The 22,298-nt window shown below is 37.9% G+C and overlaps 1 protein-coding gene across 1 annotated transcript in view; it reads left to right on the top strand.

Moving 5' to 3' along the window:
• LOC130926755 (E3 ubiquitin-protein ligase SH3RF3-like) overlaps positions 1-22,298 on the top strand; it is a 195,165-nt gene that overhangs the window by 135,130 nt on the left and 37,737 nt on the right. The window contains exons 4-6 of the mRNA XM_057851916.1: positions 11,349-11,660; positions 12,301-12,416; positions 19,312-19,482. Coding sequence (XP_057707899.1) covers positions 11,349-11,660; positions 12,301-12,416; positions 19,312-19,482 — 599 coding nt within the window. The remainder of the gene's footprint in view (positions 1-11,348; positions 11,661-12,300; positions 12,417-19,311; positions 19,483-22,298) is intronic.

Below are 22,298 nucleotides of genomic sequence, written 5' to 3' on the forward strand. Positions count from 1 at the left end.
ATAATTTTGAAAATAAATACATACATTTTCATTAATAAATGAAATGCATTAATACGTATTTAGTTTCAAAAGTGTAAAGTCACAACATGCTCTAGCCTTGTTTCCTTCTAAACCAGGCCGTTTACAAGAAGAAAAGCATCAGCATGTGTAGCATTTCACACAGTTTAATTAACGTTACCAGTAGAAAACACATACAGGAGGACACTTTTCTCAGGCAGCTTCCTACTTGAGTTTAGCAGGTTAGGAGGTTCACACATTTCAATGTAATACTCTGATGCAGGTCGGACTTTCAGTAGCAAAATTAGTGGTGTGTTTCCGACCTCCACATTATCTTTTTACATTACTTACAGTGGCTGCAACTGGCTGAAACAAAACTTCTAATATCCTTCCTCTTTGAAAGAGGCGGAGGAGACGGCATGTTGTATTTCTGCGTCGGGGGACTCGGGGCTGGCCGCGTGTGCATGTACGTGTGCGTATGGAAGGGGTGAAGTCATCAGCCAAACAAACGTGCGTTTGAGGAAAAAACAAATGGACCAGCACATTCAACAAGGTGATGGTGGTAAATGTAAATCTGAACATGATGAAAATAATTCAGTTAATAATGGTAGGGTCAATACTTTCCTTACAATCTAAATGACCTATATAACTTATTAGATAACGCAAATAATATTGGTTAAAAGTTGGTGGGGACAATTTAAGTATCCTGAAAAGTTGATAGTGTTATGTCCCTACCGTCCCTATGCAAACCTTCCAGTAGCATTTGAGAATGAATTTTCTTTTTTTTTTTAATTTAATGAAATTAAAAAATAAAACATTTTTTTAAAAAGAATGAATTTTCTTCTTTCAAAGTTTAATCTGGCTGCTGCCATCATTGATTCAATGGGTTTATTCTACAAAAAATCCATAGACAGTTAGGTCACCAACTGCTAAAGCGTGTATACATTTTGGGGGACACCCTGTGTTTTTCTCGGGGACAAAAAAGTTACGAATATCCTTTGAAAAGGCCAGAGGTGGGTGGAGTAGCCAAAAATCTCACTAAAGTAAGATTATGCATTACTTCAAAATAATATTACTCAAGTAAAAATAAAAGTAGTCATCCAAAAAAATGTACTTGAGTACAACTAAAAAAGTATAGTGAAAAGAATACTCAAATGGATCCGCATTTGATGAGTCGTTTAAAGATAGTTTAAACTGGAAATACAATTGGCTAATGATAGCACCAACATATTGATCGTTAGTGAATAGTATGTGTTCAATGTATTTCTTGTTGTTGTTTGTACTTCTTCTGTCTCTCTCTCTCCTTCTTTTCTTCTGTCCCCCCATAACTCCTTCCTGTTTGCTGCTTTCTATTAATAAACGAGGCATGTTGAATGATCACAATGGGAGTATGTCATACTCTCATGCAGAGGTGGGTAGCGTAGCCAAAGATTTTACTCAAGTAAGAGTAGCGTTACTTCAAAATGATATTACTCAAGACAAAAACAAAAGTAGTCATCCAAAAAACTGTACTCAAGTACAAGTAAGAAAAAAGTACTTGGTGAAAAGAATACTCATGTCATGGGTAACATTGTGAGTAACTGCTTACATTTTTGTTTGATTTTATCTTTTAAACAATGGTATTTTTTTTTCTCAGCACAAATGTTATCTATATGAACTGTTGTTATATTGATACTGTACAATAACCCATTGCATAACCACATTAAGTCAAAGAAATACAAAAAAACATTGAGTTCCGACAAGAGGAAAAAAATGATAGAAATGAAGCATTATTCGTTCAAAGCACATGAGTGCCCTCTGATGGAGAAAATAATTCCGAGTTTGAATAGTGAATAGCTCCTTTATAGTTACTATTATGTACCTAAAAGGGTCCTATAACCAGTTTTCCGTGGTCAGTCGGTGCCAAAAAAACTGTGAGAGGTTCAAATCTGCGCTTTTGAGTCATGTTGAGGGCAACGCTCTATGTCAAATACTTCCCTTTTTACTGTGCTTTTAAGAGGCCACGTGTTTGAAAAGTCTGGCGTGATCATAGAACGGTAAGTTGATTGGTGTAATGGAGTCATGTGATTACTATTGCGACGTCTCATTGGTTAAATTGGTAGAGCTACTCTTGGCATCGCTGGCAAAAAAATAAATAAATCATTTGGTAGAGCTACTCTTGGCATCGCTGGCAAAAAAATAAATAAATCTAATATGTAGAATAAAGAGGGAAAATGTAAGGACTCTTGTCAAGCCCAAAGTCGCGGAGTAAGAGTAGCGTTTTTTTCTTCACAAATCTTCTCAAGTAAAAGTAAAAAGTATGGCTTCGTAAAACTACTCTTAGAAGTACATTTTCTGCAAAAAGTTACTCAAGTAAATATAATTGAGTACATGTAATTTGCTACTACCCACCCCTGGGAAAGGCCAAAACCAATACTTTACTTTGAAAGCTATACTTTGGAGAGTGGAAATATGTTCACTAGTAAGGATATTATTCAAGATTTGTAAATGGTGGGGTAAGTTCTGAGAGACTAGAGGATGTTGGACCCATTTCAGAAGATAATGGTTAGTTTTTTGCTCAGCAGGCAATAAGCTGTTCTGTGTTTTTGACTTATTATGCGAGGTTTGGTAGCACCAGCATGACAGGAGATGATGTAAAAGGTTGCTCCAGGGTGTGGGGACTTTGAAATGATTTAACCTTCCCATTTTCTGGCTTTGAAATAATATAAGCTGTGGGTGGTCATAATAGGGCTGCTATGGTTCATTTTTCCTGTTTGGAGTGTTTGCTGCGCTGCTTTGAGTTTGCTTATAATCATTGATGGATGTGAACAGGACCTATTCAGTCATCGCTGAGAATAAACAAACATATTAGAATTGAACTGCCTGCCAATCGACAGGGCAGAGCTTATGTGTGGTGTATGCAGGGTGGGCCATGAAGCTCGTTTTTTTTTTTAACAGAAAAATTAAAAGATGGATTTTTAAAAAATTTCTTTTAATAGAAAAGTGAACCATCTAATAGTATTTATTTTTCATATTCTTCTATTCTCAAAAGTTTTTTTCAAGTGCAAGACTGCCCTGAGTTTTACCTCCAAGTATGATTGACCTGCTAAGTAAAACTGAAAAAAAGTGAGTGCAAATCATGGACGCCAACCTTGGATTTCTTATTCAAGTAAAGAATTGTTCCTATCAGGCGCATCTCTCGCCTGCTCTCTCTCCTCCAAGCGCTGTTTTATCACCTTCACCGCAGTAATGATCGTGAGCTATTCTGGAGCCCTGTGAATGTGTGCCTGCATATAGTCAGTAAAATTGACTTGATTAGTTTTGATAAGTTCTGAGAGCTTGTGTGCGCTGCGTCACTGACCTTCTGTGTCTGGGGAGTTTGTCTATGTGTCCTCTAGTCTATCCCAGGAGAATCGTAGCTTCAATCCATCATGCTCATTAGCATATGATTTGGCTTGATTAGCATATTTATTAATATGGAAATGGTGCCTATATAGGTTGTTCTTGTACACAGATCCTCTTTTTCTTTCGGTCCATCTCCGTTAAAATAACTTCACTTTTTCCTCTAGGGAGTGTTTGTAGAGTCTTATGTGAAGCTGAGCAAAGATAATTGAAGTTTGTCAGAGGGCAAAAGCTGATGCTGTCTCCTACTGTTGTAGTTTATGTATCGCTGCTCCGACGGGTGTTTAGTTAGTGTGCTGGAAATTAATGCAAGTCAATTGAATGTCCTCTAAAGCGATGCAGGTGCTTAACAAGAACCTATTTTAATTGGGAAGTCTTCATTATTCAAATAGGGACCACTAATGCACATGCACCTGCCTGTAATTTGATTGTCTACTTGAACAGCTTCCAATACATTAATGCCTTGGGAAAAAAGTGTTTATACCGCTGCACCTCTATGCACTCTGTTATAACTGCCCTATCGCCACCCTCCAGTAGGCCAAGCCTTTTCCAATTGGTGAGCGCAAGCAAGTGGTTTCCTCCTTGAATATGATAACGCATTCCGCAGTGTACATGAAAGAATTTTTTTCTTTAACCCATTAGCTGAGTTCAGCAATATCGGTATGTGCATTACTTTTGAAGCTTGCTGCTGAAACTGTTGTTTGTTTGAAAACAGCATGTTTACCATAAAAGCTTTGTAACAACACATTAAGCAACCTTATTGGAGACACTTCAAAGAAGGATAAAACAACATTCTGTCATTATGTTGTTAGGGGCCCCATATTATTGTGTAAAAAGCAATGTGAAAAGAAGTTAACCAATGTCAATAGTTTTGTTCAGTCTTTTTCTACTCTTTCCCTAACATCCCTTTTGAATACAGTACAGTAATGTGGAAAAAAAATAGGACGCCCCATGCAATATTCAGTTCTTTATTTATTTTTATTTATCTCTGGAAAAGAAAGTGATTTGCATGTAAACAGCAAAAATTAACATTGTTTTACTCATTAAACCAGATATATCAACAAAAATGCATATTGTAACTGAGGAGAAAGTTAGGACACCAAATAGCTAGTTATACCCCCTTTGCCTGAAATAACTTCAGTAAGACGCTTTTTGTAGCCATCTACCAGTCTTTGACATCGAACGGAAGAAATTTTGCCCTACTCCTCAACGCAGAATACTTTCAGCTGTGAGGTGTTTGATGTGTTTGTGTTCTTGCATGTACAGCTCGATCTGGGATGATCTGGGCTTTGACTCGGCCATTCCAGGACTCTCCATGTCTTCCTTTTTAGCCAGTCCTTGGTGGATTGGTTGTGTTTTGGGTCATTGTCGTGTGGCAGGGTCTAGTTTCACTTCAGCTTTATCACATGTTCCTCAAGCACCCTGATTCACAATAGAATTCATGGTGGATTCTATGATGGTGAGCTGGCCAGGTCCTCCTGCAGCAAAGCATCCCCAAACTGTGACACTTCCACCTCCGTGCTTCACAGTTGGTATGAGGTTCTTTTTCTGGAATGCCGTATTGGGTTTACGCCAAACATGTCCTCTGTTATGGTGTCCAAATAATTCAATCTTAGATTCATCTGTCCAAAGAACATTAATCCAGAAGTCCTGGTCTTTGTCTACATTCATCTGACAAACATCAGTCTGACATTCATGTTCTTCTTGGAGAGCAAAGGTTTCCTCCTTGCACACCTCCCATGAAGGTTAAACTTGTGAAGTCTCTTTCTGATTGTAGAGGCATGCACTTTCACAGCAACAGTACAGTGCCCTCCATAATTATTGGCACCCTTGAAAAAGATGTTTTTTTTTAGCTTCTAATATATATTTTTTAAATTCAAATAATATGAGACCTTAATGGAAAAAAAGAGAAAAATCCAACCTTCAATACAAGTGCATTCATTCAGTGGGGAAAAAATCCCACATAAAGAAAAAAATATTTGACATCAAATAATATGTGTCACAATTATTAGCACCCCTGGTGGTAATACTTTGTACAACCCCCTTTTGCCACCAAAACAAGGTCTGGGGACTGAGATGGCCATGGGAGGAGCTTGATTTTGTGTCTGGTGAACCATTTCTGTGTAGATTTGGCCATATGTTTAGGGTCATTGTCTTGCTGAAAGACCCAGAGAAAGCACACTTGCTGAAAGACCCAGCCAAAGCACACGGTCCCAGGCTTCAACTGGGATCATGTGCTTTGGTCAGACGAGACCAAGATTGAGCTTTTTGGCAACAAACACTCTAAGTGGGTCTGGCATGCCACGAAAGACGCGCATGCTGAAAAGCACCTCATACCCACTGTGAAGTATGGGGGCGGGTCAGTGATGCTGTGGGGCTGTTTCGCTTCCAAAGGCCCTGGGAACCTTGTTCGGGTGCATGGCATCATGAATGCTTTGAAATACCAGGACATTTTAAATCAAAATCTGTTGCCCTCTGCCCGAAAGCTGAAGTCGTCACTGGGTCTTTCAGCAAGACAATGACCCTAAACATATGGCCAAATCTACACAGAAATGGCTCACCAGACACAAAATCAAGCTCCTCCCATGGCTATCTCAGTCCCCAGACCTTGTTTTGTTGGCAAAAGGGGGTTGTACAAAGTATTACCACCAGGGGTGCTAATAATTGTGCCACACATTATTTGATGTCAAATATTTTTTTCTTTATGTGGGATTTTTTTTCCAACTGAATGAATGCACTTGTATTGAAGGTTGGATTTTTGTCTTTTTTCCATTAAGGTCCCATATTATTTGAATAAAAAAAAATATTAGAAGCTAAAAAACACATAATTATTATAAATCCAATAATTATGGAGGGCACTGTAGCAAGAGCCTGCTGTATGTCCCGTGATGACCTTTTAGGGTTTTTGGAGACTTTTGCGGTCTGCTCTCAGGGTGAACTTTCTTGGACAGCCAGACCTGGGCATGTTGGCAGTTGTTTTGAGTGCCCTCCACTTGTAGACTATTTTCCTGACGGTGGAATGGCTCATTTTATATTCTTTTGAGATCATTTGAAATCCCTTACCAGACTCATAAGTGTCTACAATCTTCTTTCTGAAGGCCTCAGACAACGCCTTTGATCTTACCACAGTGTTTTTTCTCACTTCAACAATCAGTCACTGCTGAAAGTATTCTGCGTTGAGGAGTGGGCCACTTTCTTCAGACCGATGTCAAAGACTGGTAAATGGCTACAAAAAGCATCTCACTGAAGTTATTTCAGCCCAAGGGGATAACACTAGCTATTAGGTGGTAGGGTATCCTAACTTTTTCCTCGGTTAGAATATGCATTTTTGTTGATATATTTGGTTTAAACAATTTGGTAAAACAATGTTAATTTTTGGTGTTTACCTGCAATTAAATCACTTTGTTTTCCAGAGATAAAGCAAAACAAGATCAGACATTGATATGTGAACATTTCTTAATAAAGAACTGAATATTTAATGGGGTGTCCTAATTTTTTCACATGACTGTATTAGACATGTGCCGGTTACCGGTTTCACGGTTTACCGTGGTGTGAAAACGTCACGGTTTCAAAACCACTAAAATTTTCCGTCATACCTTAGTACGGTATTCGCTATTTTTCATGTGCCGAAATGCAGCCGAAGTGGCTTGGTGCGGCAGCGCTCACCTTTCCCGTTTGTTGCCGTGAGTGTCAGTAACGCTATTCTGCTAAACAGCCAGCAAACCCAAAAACAAACCCTCGAAAAACAAGGCGTACTTTTCTTCAATTTATTGAGCTCTCAAATCATGGTGAAATATACAAATGAATACATTTAAAACGTTATACAATTGTATTTTTCCATACGTGAGTAGGTTCAGCAGGATAGCAGTAGCACCATGAAAAAGGTCGCCAAAAACAAAACATACATTTTCCTTTCAAATTCAATATACAAACTAACTAAAACTTACAAAGACGAATGTTAGCCTAAGCTAAGCTGGGAGAGCAGCTTCGTCGACGTTTTATGTCTCACAGCCGCTGAGTGAGAAACAAGCTTGAATGAAGGGGGGAGGAAAAAAAAGGAGCGCGTCAAAGATCGCTAATTGCGCAAGGAGGTCTCACTCCTCACTTTTTGTTTTAGATGAAACCTTGAAACCTCAACAATATATACATTTTAACTAACTTATAAAACTAACTTATACATTTTTAACTAACTTATTAACTTATGAATTCTTTGTTCTTTTTAACACTAAGGCATGACATCATGTAGAAGAGAGTTGACACAGTGGCTGAAAATGGCGAAACTTCAGCTTCTCCCCCTCAAAAAAAAAGTCATACAGTATATATTTTTAATTTTATTTAGAAGTGTTTTTACTTTTTTATAGCAATTATTTTGTTCTTGCTCTATTATTGAGCAACTTGAGCTCTGGCTGTAGGTATAGTCTAGGTTCTATTTATTTTAATTTTATATAAAATATTTGTTATTTTTTGTTAATTTATTTATTTTCACATTAATTTATTTTCACATTATATTCATGTTCTAATTTGCAAATATGTTCTGAAAAAAAAACTGTTCAATGGAAATTTTTTTTTTTTTTTAAACCCCATACATCTCAAAATTTTGGAGCTATAATTGCAATACCGTGATACCGTGAAACCGCGGTATTTTTGCTCACGGTTATCGTACCGTCAAAATCTCATACCGGCACATGCCTAGACTGTATGTTCCTTGTTTCGAAATAAGGAATGTAATCCATGACATCCGTCCTTCTTGGTATTGTTTTTTTTTTTTTTTTTAAAGCCAAAGCAAAATACACACCCATTTTTTCATTCAGCAGTTGGTGAGATCGTGCGCAAAATACATTTCACATGACATCACGCACGACAGCTGTTCAAACTAGTGTGCAACTTCAGAAGTACATTTTCCACCAAAAATGTTTCATCCTATTCCAATTGTGTGTCTTCAAAGTTTCCACTATAATTAAGATTGTTAGAAGGTTCCGCTCTCATAGCCTCCATATTCTCCTATTTGTGTAAGAGGGAAATGGTACACATTTGTGATCTATTCAGAATATTTAAAGTTAAAGCACACACCCTGTCTGGAGGGTGGCCTTTCCCTGTCATACCAAGCCTTGCAGGCGTAGCATGTCTATCAGAGCCCAAGTACACATGAATTGAACATTAGAGAAAGGATTGACAGCTCATGGACAGTGTGAGCTTTGAGGAAAGAAGAGATTAGCCTTGTGTAATGATGCCAGACCCAGTGATAGTAACATCATCTAGCTAAACTAGCATGAAGCGTCGTAAGTGATGAGCACATTTTTCACCAAGCTGTGCTCGGCAAGTTGCTCATTTGTATTCAACTTGTTCTCGTGGCTGCTGTCGAATACTTGGCTTCTTCAGCTGGCCAGCATTCTCATCCCTGTTGATAAACAACTGTCCAATGTGGCAGCTAGTCACAGCAATGGAACGAACTTGGATTGCACACATTCACCATTTGTGCTCGTGAGAATGATCTGATTGTCTACCAGAGCTCAAATGAGCAACGCAGATTAAGAACTGAGAGCGCCCATCAGTCCCAGTTCTGGCAGACAGTTTGATATCTCTGCCCAGGACAATATGTTTGTATTGTAACTGAATTCGAAATACGCTGCAGATTGCTACATGTTTCGTGCATAAGGGCTCTTGTCAGTAGGCTATATTGTTTGTCCCCTAAAAGGTGTCACAAATGGTATTATATGTCTAGAACCAACTTGGGATACTGTCACCCCTCTCAATTCAGATAAGTTCCTAATATTTAGAATATGTTATTGAGTAGGTTTATAAACTGAATAAACTCTATGGACAGGTGTTGAGATTGAGTGTTGTGTTGTGTTGAGAGTATTGATAATTGTTGAGAGATCTCCAGATCTCCAGATAATTGTACATAAATTGGGGCTTGGTTACAGCTCCATGTCATCATTTCTACACAACCTGTCTGTGGTACAAAGCAAGATCCATAAAGGCGTGCATTAAAAAACAAACAAAAAAAAGTCGACCTTTCCATTTACTGTACATGATTTATGCTGTGAAATCGTCTAGTCTTATCTGGCCAAAACCAAACGTGTTTAATGTGGAAGAACCTAAACCTCATCAAAACATTTTGGAATGAATTAGAATAGAGATGGTGGGCCAAGCACTTCTCTTACGTCCAGCAGGAATGACTTGAAACCTTCTGCTTGGACAAAAGATTCCCTCAGACACTCTGGATGACAGCTGAAAAGTGGTGTAATAATCAGGTGCTACATGATGCAATCGTATAATCATCTGCAAAGTTTTGTTCGGAATTTAAGACGTCGTTAACCATGGCTGACCAAAATCATCCAGTTATGATCCTGCCTTATTTCGAGTACAAAGGGTTACGTGTTTACTGTATTTTCTAGACTAAAAATGACATCTTTTTTCATGGTTTACTACTTTTAATAGTAGACTGAGAGTTTGTTGTTATGGTGTGTTGTTTAGGCTATGGTTAACTAAATAACTGTTAATATGTTATGCTCAAAGGTGCCTATTTAGCCTGGTGTTCTCCAATTTATAATTATTACTATAATGTACAATATTTTTTTCTGATCCTTGATCCTTGAATTGGACTCCTCCCAAAATGCAGCATATTGTTTGTTGTCAGTTTTTGGCCGGCCTGACTAAATACCATTCATGCGGGTTATTATAAATAATTAAAGGTCATTAAATGGATGTTGTCAAAATCCAGGCCTTAAAAATCATTAAGAAGCATTGAACTAAATATTCGAGGCATTAAAAATCATGCAAACTTGACGGTTAAAGAAACTTTATTTACATAATTTACAGTGGGTCAAAAAAGTATTTAGTCAACCACCAATTGCGCAAGTTCTCTTACTTGAAAAGATTAGAGAGGCCTGTGATTGTCAACATGGGTAAACCTCAACCATGAGAGACAGAATGTGGAAAAAAACCCCTGAAAATTACATTGTTTGATTTTTAAAGAATTCATTTCCAAATTAGAGTGGAAAATAAGTATTTGTTCCCCTACAAACAAGCAAGATTTCTGGGTGGGTCTAACTTCTTCTAACGAGGTCTAACAAGGCTCCACTCAGTTATCGGTTAAATAGTCAGTATCGGACAACTCTACTTACAATTTAAGGGTGTGAAACTATCTGTAGTTGGGCACGGGCTTGAAATTTGTTTAGGTAGCATTAAAAGTGGCATTAAAAAGCAAAACGAGATTTGCTGATACCTGTAGAAAGCCTAAAATACACATATATGACTTGCGTGTATTCTGAAAAAGATCGTAATTATTAAGTGGCTTTAAGATGGAGGTGATTAAATTTATAAACACAATAAGTTTATAAAATAAGCCCTATCATTTAGCCCTTTAAATAAAATCTTGAAACTTTTTAAAACTGACTGCTAATTCTTTATTGCTAAATTGGAGATGCATCAACTAATTGATTAATCAACAACAAATTATTATGAAATTAATTAGCCCCATTTTTATAATTTATTAATTAGCGGGAGTAATTGTTTCACTTAAGCCTCTAAACATTCAATATTTTGATGTCTGTAGTCTGTCCTGAATGTAAAAAAAAAGACAATTACAAACATTTATTATTATTTATGCCTTTTTTTTTTTTTTAACCCAACCTATAAACTGATTAACAATCACTTAAAAATCACTTAAAATCACAATCACTTAAATTTTTTTAATCTTCGCCATGTACACAATAAGCCATTGCCATTTGGACTTTAGCTGAATGATGCTATGTAAATCTAATGTGCATTATGTACATGAACAATTGCCTACTTCTTTCTGTTCCGAACACTTTAAACCTCACATACCAACCTAACATATCAGAGTTTAGGTGTCAAGTGAACTCAAGTACAGCACAAATTGCCCAGTGTGTGTACACACTTACAGACCAAAATCGAACACTCGCCATCACATCCTCACTTTCTCCTTTCACCTCTGCTCTCCTCAGTTAAATGAAACGGCAAAGCAGTTGATGGAAATCGACAAGCCGACGACAATAACCAGTGTTCCGGGTCCAAGCTCGGAGCCGTCGCCTTTGGGTCCCTGCTCTCTTGGACCCTCCCCGAGCACGTCGCCTTCTAATGGCAACGGCTCGGCACATCGGCGAGGAGAAGGGAAGAAAAACGCTAAGAAGAGGCATTCGTTCTCAGCTCTGTCTGTCACCCAGCGAGCTGCACAGCTCAACAACAGACACAGTATGGAGATCTCCCACCCAGTCCTCATCAGCTCCTCTGACCCAAGGGCCGCAGCACGCATCCAGGTTTTTTACACACAGACACCCACAGTACACATTCACTGATGTTTAGCAAATCCCCATTGAACAACAAGTCATTCTTGGTCAATCAGGTCAAATGAGTTTTTTTTTCAAGCTGTCGGATCACGTGAACAGTACAGTTGACTGAACCTGTCAGTTTTTTGAAGGAGGACATTTTGATTGGAATTGTTTCTAACCACCAATTTGCCTAAAAATGTTGTGTACAATCTCAGTGTTACGATCATTCCAGTTTCCTGTACATGATTCATGCTATGTTATCGTCTAGTTTTATCTGCCCATAACTTGTAGGTTGCAAGTTGACCAGTAAACAGACTGCACTGTGATTCAATTTCTATATTCACCAGTATGTCTGTGAAAAGATATACGACGTAAAAAATAATGCAGTATTTTAACATTGTTGAGATATTTCCCAATTACTAGCTCTGACAGTTCAATTTAGATAACATATTTGCCATCTTTTATATTGCTATAACCTAGAGTTGCTTATACTTATACCTTTTATACTTGTTTTTGTCTCCAGCTTAATACTCAGGATGCATTCAGAGGTCGATATCTGCGCATGCATACAGAATATTATGTCTGCCTCCATATTTTTATGGGTTTGCTGCTTTCTGCGTGCCTTTAGGATGCATCATCCCCTGGTCCCTCCCCCTCTTCGACAGGGGTACTGGTACCCCCAAAGGTGGCATCTATAACCTCTGAGCTATTGGCCCATGCTAAGGTGCAGCTGCCTCTCAACATGTGAGTAAACATCAATCACTCCTCTTTCTTGTAACCTGGATTTTATAGTGCTGCTCTTTGTTTTCCACCACACAGAGTATGAGTTCTAAGGTTCACCCAAGATGCCATTTTCTTGCAAGCATTAAAAAAACATTTCCTCCATTGTGCCCAGAGATATTGGCCTTGTTCCACTTAATTCTACTACTAACAGCTACTCCTCCACCATCACACTCAGAAAACCCTTTCAGAGCAACTTAAAAAGACGTCCTGTGAAAGACAACACAACACAATAACATACTTTGACCTTGGCTGTGTGAAGAAATGTTTCAAAATAAGGCTTACGACTTAACACTCACTGAATTACACATCACATTTTCTTTTGTTCTTTGAGTTGTTATACATAATCTTACTTCCATGTAGAAATTGTAATCTCACTTGATATGTGAAGACAGCCAATCACCAGGAATATTCATGTATGGGATATAGAAAATCACCCAAGTCACTAAACATAACATTATTTGAAAAAGGAAAAGAAAAAAAACATTGAAAATGCCTTATGATAAGCTGTCAGATCAGAAAAAGCATTGGCAGTTCATCAGTCCTCTCTTCTAATAAGGTTAATATCTACTGTGTGAATGTTTGGGGAAATTATTGTGCTATGTTCATTAGACGTGTGCCGATTACCGGTTTCAAGGTATACCATGGTATAAAAACGTCAAGGTTTCAAAACCGCCAAAATTTTCCGTCATACCGTCCCTACGGTATTTGCTATTTTTTATGTCCCAAAAATGCATGAAGAAACCGGTTGTTGCTCAGTGTTAGTGAGGCAGCTGTGCTACATGATGGCTGGAGGAGGTGAAACTCCTGAACTTTTCCCCCCATCGGAGAAAACAAAATCGCTGGTATGGGAATACTTCAGCTACAGAAAAGTTACAGATGGTTGTGGCTTAGAGGAGGGCCAACCGACATGTAAAGCATGTTTTCGGAGGGTAGCTGCCGAGGAGGCAATACCTCTAATATGACTTCGCATTACCGTATTGGCCCGAATATAAGACGGTGTTTTTTGCATTGAAATAAGACTGAAAAATAGGGGGTCGTCTTATATTCGTTTTTTTTTTTTTTTTAAAGGGTTAGGGTTAGTCTTATATTCGTGGTCTAGACGTTATACCCATTCACGACGCTAGATGGCGCCAGATATCATTGAAGCGATGTTCTGTCAGATCTCAGCTACTCTCAAGTTTAACCAGTTTGCATTATTTTATTGCAATGTTTTTCCTTATTCAGATTTGTTTCAAGAATACAGTTACAGTTAGACTTCACTTTGATGGTTAATGTAGTTATTGCATTTATGTTGTTTTATCACAATAGATTGGTTTATTTACATTTCAAAAACCAGAAGCCATTCATTTACGAATGTGATTGCACTCTAGTTTACATATTTAAATGTTCAGATATTAAGATTTGAATGAGGCAAAATAACATGCTTTTTCTCTCAAATATATTGTTATAATCATTTGTATCAGATGTACTGTAATTATTTTCTGCATAAAAATTAATTTGGTGTTCAAAAAGTCTTTTTTCAAACTTGAGTCTTGAAAAAGAGGGGGTCGTCTTATATTCGGGCCAATACGGTAATACAAAATTAAAGGTTAGTAAGCACTGTCATGAACGTTTCCCACCAGCTACGAGAGTTAACTCCAGCATGTTTAGTGTGTCTAGCGGTGCTAAAACATGATGGTTTTTCTCTCAGGCAACTGTCTGTGTTGAGAAAGAGTGTGTATAATGTAAACATTGTACGAGTTATACACACGTGCTTTTTATGAAAAATAATTCAAATATTTTTGTTGTGATGGTAATAATGTTGAGCTGTGGCTGTGGGTTTAGGCTCATCTAAAGGACTGCATTTATTTTGATTTTATTTAGAATATTTCAGTTTTTTTTTTTGTTTTTTTTTTTTTTGTTATTTTGTTTAACTTAACATTATACTTATGTTCCTATTTGCTAATATATGTTTTGAAAAATCTGTTTGTTTCTTCAATGGAACTTTTTTTTTAACCCAAATATATCAAAGTAACACATTTTAGAGCTGTAACTGCAATTCCGTGAGAACATGAAACCATGATATTTTGGCTTAAGGTTATCATACCATCAGAATATTATACCGGCACATCCCTAGTGTTCTTGAAGTGATGTGCGTTCCATTCATTAACAATGGCAGCTTTTACATCAAGTTTCCCTCACTTCAGCAGCTTTGACAAGCCCTCCCCTAACTGTAAGCTAACATTTCCTAAAACGTAAAACAAGATGTCACCCTGTTTTTTAGCCCTGGATGTCCGAGTCTGGAGTGGATTTGTACTGGTGATGAGGGTGGACGTTTCAATCTTGACCTGGCAACTCTTCCTGTTGCCATGGGAAGACAGAATACGATCCCACATCTGTTACCATGGCAACGTAGAGGCAGCATATAGAGCTGGTTTATGCTAGTCTCATTGTTTGCCATCACCACCACCATCAACAATAAAAGAAGCTCATCTGTATGTTACGTAGACAATGTTCCATACATGAGCCCACTTAAGTGCTTCTGTGAGTACTACTCCAGTGGTACTACTCCTATTTGTAAGAGTTTGGCACCATTCCTGGCATTTTAATATTCTTTGGCAGGCAAAACAAAAGCCTGTTCTATGTTCTTTGTCAATCTTCTACATTTATCACCATCTGTTTACGGGAGCAGATTATTAAAGGGAGACAAAAATGTATATTTTATATTAATTTGGTATCCCATTAGTGTAAAAAAAAAAAATTAATAAAAACTTGGCATATCAGGTTTATGTTTACAAAAGATACATTGGGGAATTAGATCTCTGTCATTGAAGGTATATGGGGGTTTTCTCTGGATTTTTTAATGAGTAATACGGGCTTTTAATAGGCAGTATCAACCAGTGTTGTTTTCGTCAACTATGATGATAACGAACATATTTCATCAACGAACAACTTTTTCATGACGACGACGTGACAATGACAAACTAAAAATGTGGCTTGGGAGATTAAAACAATGAGAAGGATGCCAGTTTTCGTCTGACGAGACGAGAACGAGATGAAAATTGGCCGTTTTCTTTTTGTCATAAGTTCACAATCTGTGACATTTTGTTATCGTATGTGCAGTTAGCAATAATCGGAGCACTGTTTGGTCACACACACGCTTTTTCACTGGCCGGAGAGTAAGCATGTATCGACTCCGGAGTCCTTTTGTGTCAGGTGCTGCTTGGTAACTTTTGTTTTCTTATCTTGGTAAGATATGCCATGTTGCTTTAGCCTTTAAAGGTCTGTGCTGAGTAATCATCACACACTAAATGTAACTTGAAGCGTTAGCATAACGTTCACGTTAGCATTAGCGTTTAGTATTGTGAGTGTCGTCTTAAACTCTTGGAAAATGTTTTATGTACCATTCGTTGCATCCGGGTGAGATTAATTAATTGAAAACAATGTACTGTTTTCCTGCTGAGTGTAACCATCATGAAGATGGTGATGTCCTTTTACACTCTACAATTATGTGCTCGTCTGTCAAAGTTGATTCGAAATTTTCGGAAACCTTTTATTGATTGATTCATGGACTAAAACTTTTAAAGTTTACAGACGAAAACTTTGAGTAATTGCTGACTAAAACTAAAAGAAATGTGTCTGAATTTTTGTTGACAAAAACTACACTTTCTATATTTAGTGGCCCTTTCTTTCAAGGTATTCTGTCTAAATGCGTTATAGGTATCACTAGTGGTAATCTGGCACACACAAAACCACAGAATAAAATACAAATACATTAAAATTATTACATTTAAAATTAAATAACTTCAAATTGACCGCCCCCACCCTCTAAAAAATGGAGATACAAAACTTCAGTAGTCTTTAAATTTTAGGCCCAATGCATTTCAATATAATCTTGTTTCTAATCATTTATTTAGATCCTATTCAATTTATGCAGCACATTTTAATTGAACAAATAAGTGAGATCATTGTAAGGTCATTTATCGGGTCACATATGGATTTTTAATATGTGTGTAAATCAGAGAGAACATTTTGTCAATAGGAAAACTGCCTTTGGGAAGAATGTACAGTATTTTCGGGTATTTTGGAATACAAACACAGTGAGTCACTGATAACTCTACATACGAAGTTAATTCGTTCTAGGACATTGTTTTTAAGTCGAAATGGTCGTATGTCGAGCAGGATTTTCCCATAAGAATACATTATAATTCTATTAATTCGTTCTACAGCCCGAAAACCTACACTAAATCCTTAGTAAATACTGCTGGTACTATTAGAAATGGGAATTACCCATACCAAAACAAATAAATTATAAATAAAAATCGGAATAATAATATAAAAATAATAATAATAATAATTTCTGTACTAATGTAACGAATCGGGTTCTAATGTTGCGTGATGTACCTGAACGAACCACATGACTGATGTTCAGTGTTGTTGATCTTACTTAAAAAGGAATTATTTACAGTTACAAATTACTTCTCCCAAAAAGTAATTGCGTCAGTAACTCAGCTACCTGAATGGAAGAGTAATTAGTTACTTGGCAAAGTACCGTATTGGCCCGAATATAAGACTTGTTTCTTGCATTGAAATAAGACTGAAAAAGTGGGGGTCGTCTTCTATTCGCAATTTAGACATTATACCCATTTACGACACTAGATGGCGCCAGATATCATTGAAGCGATGTTCTGTCATGACAGATCTCAGCTACTCTCAAGTTTAACCAGTTTGTATTATTTTGTTGCAATGTTTTTCCTTATTCAGATTTGTTTCAAGACTACAGTTACAGTTAGACTTCACTTTGATGGTTAATGCAGTTATTGCAATTTTGTTGTTTTGGTGCAATAGATTGGTTTATTTACATTTCAAAAACCAGAAGCCATTCATTTACAAATTTGATCGCACTTTAGTTTACATATTAAAATGTTCAGATATTAAGATTCGAATGAGGCAAAATAACATGCATTTTCTCTTAAATATGTTGTTATAATCATTTGTTTTGGATGTTCTGTAATTATTTTCTGTATAAAAATTAATTTGGTGTTCAAAAAGTCTTTTTTCAAACTTGAGTCTTGAAAAAGAGGGGGTCGTCTTATAATCAGGGCCGTCTTACATTGGGGCCAATACGGTAACTGGTCATAATTTTTCATGTAAAAAAAAAACAACAACAAAAAACAAACAAACAAAAAAACAGGTTACACAATGTGAAGTTTAATAGGTTTTGAGACAATTTGCCCTAGCCCAATTCTTTACCCTAAACTTAACTAGACACAGGGGTATTGCGGATATTGCGATAACTAGATAGCTATGATACCTTTGCTATGTGTGGAAATCATTTAATGTTGTGAATCAACCGTTAAAGTTGTTAAAACTGCTCCGATTATTGCATTAGTTCCCTTCCGTCTAATTTCGAGATGTGTAAGTTTTAAATCTTGTCTCATCATTTAAAGATATATTTAAGTCAAGATTTTGCCGATTTAGGAGCATTTTAGATGAAAAGTTAGGGGGTTCGCTAGGAAGGTTCTCTACAACAGAGCCTTCCTGAGAGGTCTACTGCTTTAAGATGGCGGCTTTTTAATAACGCATCTAGTTCTTTATACATGTTGCTAGGGTGTCATTTGCATGTAGTTCTATAATGTGTGATATCTACCGTAGCATCATGTGGGCGTAGTTAGAAGGCTATCGGCTACAGTCAGGTATTATTGGAGCCACCTAGCTTCGCGTTTGCAACGGCCTCCCCACTCCTACTCTGCTCTGTCATCTCCGTGAGTCCGTCTCTCTCAGACTTTTCTCGTGTCATTCAACCAACATAGTAACGCATAGTAACGCACGCTTTTTCCGCCTCAGTAACGGTAATGACGTTGCCAAGATGAGAAAAGTAATTGATTATTCACTAATGGAAAAAATAACGCCGTTAGTAACGCCGTTATATTCTAACGCCATTATTAACAACACTGCTGACGTTACAGAGAGAGAAAGAAACAGTTGAGATTTTACTTTCTCTTTTCTATTGTTGCTGGCACCAACTGCGGCGGACGGTAGGCGTGTTGTGTTGCACAAGTTCTGAAATAAATGATTTAAAACCTGACGAAGCTGGCAATCTCTTTGGCGATGGTACCACAATAATAATTGTCACCTTAACTTATAAAGACTGGCGAATGGAGGTCGGAGGATTATTGCCGAGCCAGTTCACGGATGCGCACCCTATAAACCCGAAACCATAAACCCTAACCACACTCATATTTTTTCAATCATTTCCATCTTCATTTCTATGGTTAGCGTCACCTTTTTCCTTTTCTCACCACTTGCACTAACCTTCTTGGAACCCGTGTCGGAGGCCGTGCGTCCGTCTTGCGCCAAAACAAAGAAACTGCGGCGCTGTCGTATTTCGAGCATGTCGTTGGATGTAACAAATAGGAAGTCAAATTTTACGTCGAATGTCGAAAAGATCGTATGTCGAAGTATCACTGTAGATACAAGTGTTTTTATACAGATACAGGCTGTGTATTTTGTAGTTGGCCTTGCCACAAATAAAAACGACATATTTTGTATTGTATTTGGACATACCGGTACATACATTTTTTTGGGCTGATCCCTGGTAGTTTATGAGTTTTTCTTGTTGCCTTAAGCAACTGCACATCATTTATGCTTCTCTCACCACAGTATTATGATTGCAGATTTCATAAGAAAAATCTTAATGTTGTGCATTGTAATTCATGATGGTCATCTAAAGCCATGGGTTTCAAATGATCACGTTTGATGTTTTGAGTTTTGGCTTGACGTCCCATATGTCTCAAAATAAGCCAGATGGACGTGTAGCTGCCAATAAGCCAGTGCTTTCTATTGATGTATTATTTTCTAACATCTTTGTTCTCAGCTACCTTGCGCTTTACGCCTACAAGCCCCAGAAGGCTGACGAGCTTGAACTAAGGAAGGGGGAGATGTACCGGGTGACAGAGAAGTGTCAAGACGGATGGTTCAAAGGCACCTCACTGAGAACGGCGGCGTCAGGCGTCTTCCCGGGAAACTACGTCACCCCCGTGTCCAGGTCAGTGTTAAAAGCCGGGACGGATGGAAGCCTTTCTTGTCAAATTATCCTTACAGCTAACAGGCGTTTTGTACGCAGTTTGTTGCAGTTGAAAGATCTACATTCAGTTTTAACTTGCTAATATACTGTATATGTAAATTACTAGAAAATAGATTCCAAAACTGAACAAATTAGTGTTGACCAGCTATGCAGAAGAGACTATATTCAATCTAAGAAGATCCACTGTAATGTATTTGTCTGCCTTTCTGGTGCTACCACATACCGAGAGTAGATTATTACCAACGGCATCATCACCATTATCATAAAATTGTTATTAGCGCTGCTGTTAGCATTGAAACCCAACTACCCGGCACTGTTAAAACCGCAGGAGATTAAAAGGTAAGTGTGTTGAGGTCATAGTTGTATATTTGCTCAATGTTATAGCCATCGTCATTCCTTCGAGGAGGACCATATTTCAAATGGCTGCTCGGCGGCTAATCTGCATTCTGGCCCGTGATGCGGTGAAAGACTATGAACGAGGGAGAAACAAAAGCTGAGCAGCGTCGGAATAATAGAAACACAAACAAGCGGGAGAAAGATAATGAAGACTCGGGGACCGGCAGAAAGAAAATGAGGCATGAAAGGAGTGAGGAAGATGATGAAAACAAACGTGGGTGGGTGGGGGGTGGACAAACAAAAAGGTGAAAAGAGGCAGAGAAATGACAGTGAAGAAATTGAAGAGAACACAAGACACACTGTTGTATGGGATGTAGATACTGTAGTACTGTATATAGGAATAATTAAGAGGTTGGAGGATGCAAGCAAATGAGAGAATTTGTTTTAGCTGTACCAGAACACTTGCTATTTCTTAAGATTCCCTCCTCTATCATTACGTGGCTGGTAGGATGCTCATTATGATGAGGAGAGCTTGACACGCACGCGAGCGCGCACTTGGGGACATTTAATTGACTGGCTGCATTTTCCTCAAGCGCACCTTTGAACTGAATCGAGATTTGTGTCACAATTTTTGTTTCAACTATTGATTTTATGTTTGGATTCACGTTTTGTTCCTTCACTTGTGCTATTCAAATAAATTTGCCTTTCCTTTACTTCTAGTCAGTTGAATATAGCACATTTATTTGAATATTTTCAATTCAGTGCCAAAATAGTTGATGAGGTTGTTTTGTAGCGGTTTTGTGCCTGTTTTATCACATTTATGTTTTATTGTGCGTATTTGTAAGAGTATTTTACCTTAGCACTCATTTCTTTCCTTAGGCATTAACATCTATGTTTAGAGATGTCTCGATACGATCAAGTGATTCTCGATAGACTAAATAATATATTGATGGGGCGCGGGGCCGGTTAATAGGGCGCCTATCTCTGTCAAAGCTTACAGAGTGGAAACACAAACAAGGAGCTTTTTACATTGAAAATTCTTGTGAATAAATGTTTAAATCCCTGAATTCTTCATAGATATGGACGTTAGTCTCGATTCTTGGTTAAAAGCAACAACAAAAAAAACAGGCAGTTAGCATTTATTTTACGTAAATATGTCGATTGTGCTGCAAGTCTTTAAGTCACTGTAGCACCGCCTTATCAACACAAAGAGCTTTTTATGTTGAAAATTATTGTGCATAAATTCCTGAATTCTTTATAGATACAGTGGAGCAAATAAGTATTTAGTCAACCACGAATTGTGCAAGTTCTCCTACTTGAAAAGATTAGAGAGGCCTGTAATTGTCAACATGGGTAAACCTCAACCATGAGAGACAGAATGGAAAAAAACAGAAAATCACATTGTTTGATTTTTAAAGAATTTATTTCCAAATTAGAGTGGAAAATAAGTATTTGGTCACCTACAAACAAGCAAGATTTCTGGGTGCGTCTAACTTCTTCTAACGAGGTCTAACGAGGCTCCACTCGTTACCTGTATTAATCCCACCTGTTTTAACTCATTATTGGTATAAAAGACACCTGTCCACAACTTAGTCACACTCCAAACTCCACTATGGCCAAGACCAAAGAGCTGTCGAAGGAGACCAGAGACAAAATTGTAGACCTGCACCAGGCTGGGAAGACTGAATCTGCAATAGGTAAAACGCTTGGTGTTAAAAAAATCAACTGTGGGAGCAATTATTAGAAAATGGAAGACATATAAAACCACTGATAATCTCCCTCAATCTGGGGCTCCATGCAAGATCTCACCCCGTGGCGTCAAAATGATAACAAGAGCGGTGAGCAAAAATCCCAGAACCACACAGTGGGACCTAGTGAATCACCTAAAGTGAGCTGGAACCACAGTAACAAAGGCTACTATCAGTAACACAATGCGTCGTCAGGGACTCAAATCCTGCACTGCCAGACGTGTCCCCCTGCTGAAGAAAGCACACGTCCAGGCTCATCTGCAGTTCGCTAGAGAGCATTTGGATGATCCAGAAGAGGACTGGGAGAATGTGCTATGATCAGATGAAACCAAAATACAACATTTTGGTAGAAACACAGGTTCTCGTGTTTGGACAAGAAAGAATACTAAATTGCATCCGAAGAACACCATACCCACTGTGAAGCATGGGGATGGAAACATCATGCTTTGGGGCTGTTTTTCTGCAAAGGGACCAGGACGACTGATCCGTGTAAAGGAAAGAATGAATGGGGCCATGTATCGAGAGATTTTGAGTGAAAATCTCCTTTCATCAGCAAGGGCATTGAAGATGACACGTGGCTGGGTCTTTCAGCATGACAATGATCCCAAACACACAGCCAGGGCAACAAAGGAGTGGTTTCGTAAGAAGCATTTCAAGGTCCTGGAGTGGCCTAGCCAGTCTCCAGATCTCAAC

This window comes from Corythoichthys intestinalis, chromosome 12 (genome assembly GCF_030265065.1).
Source record: "Corythoichthys intestinalis isolate RoL2023-P3 chromosome 12, ASM3026506v1, whole genome shotgun sequence".
In the NCBI taxonomy this organism is placed as follows: domain Eukaryota; kingdom Metazoa; phylum Chordata; class Actinopteri; order Syngnathiformes; family Syngnathidae; genus Corythoichthys; species Corythoichthys intestinalis.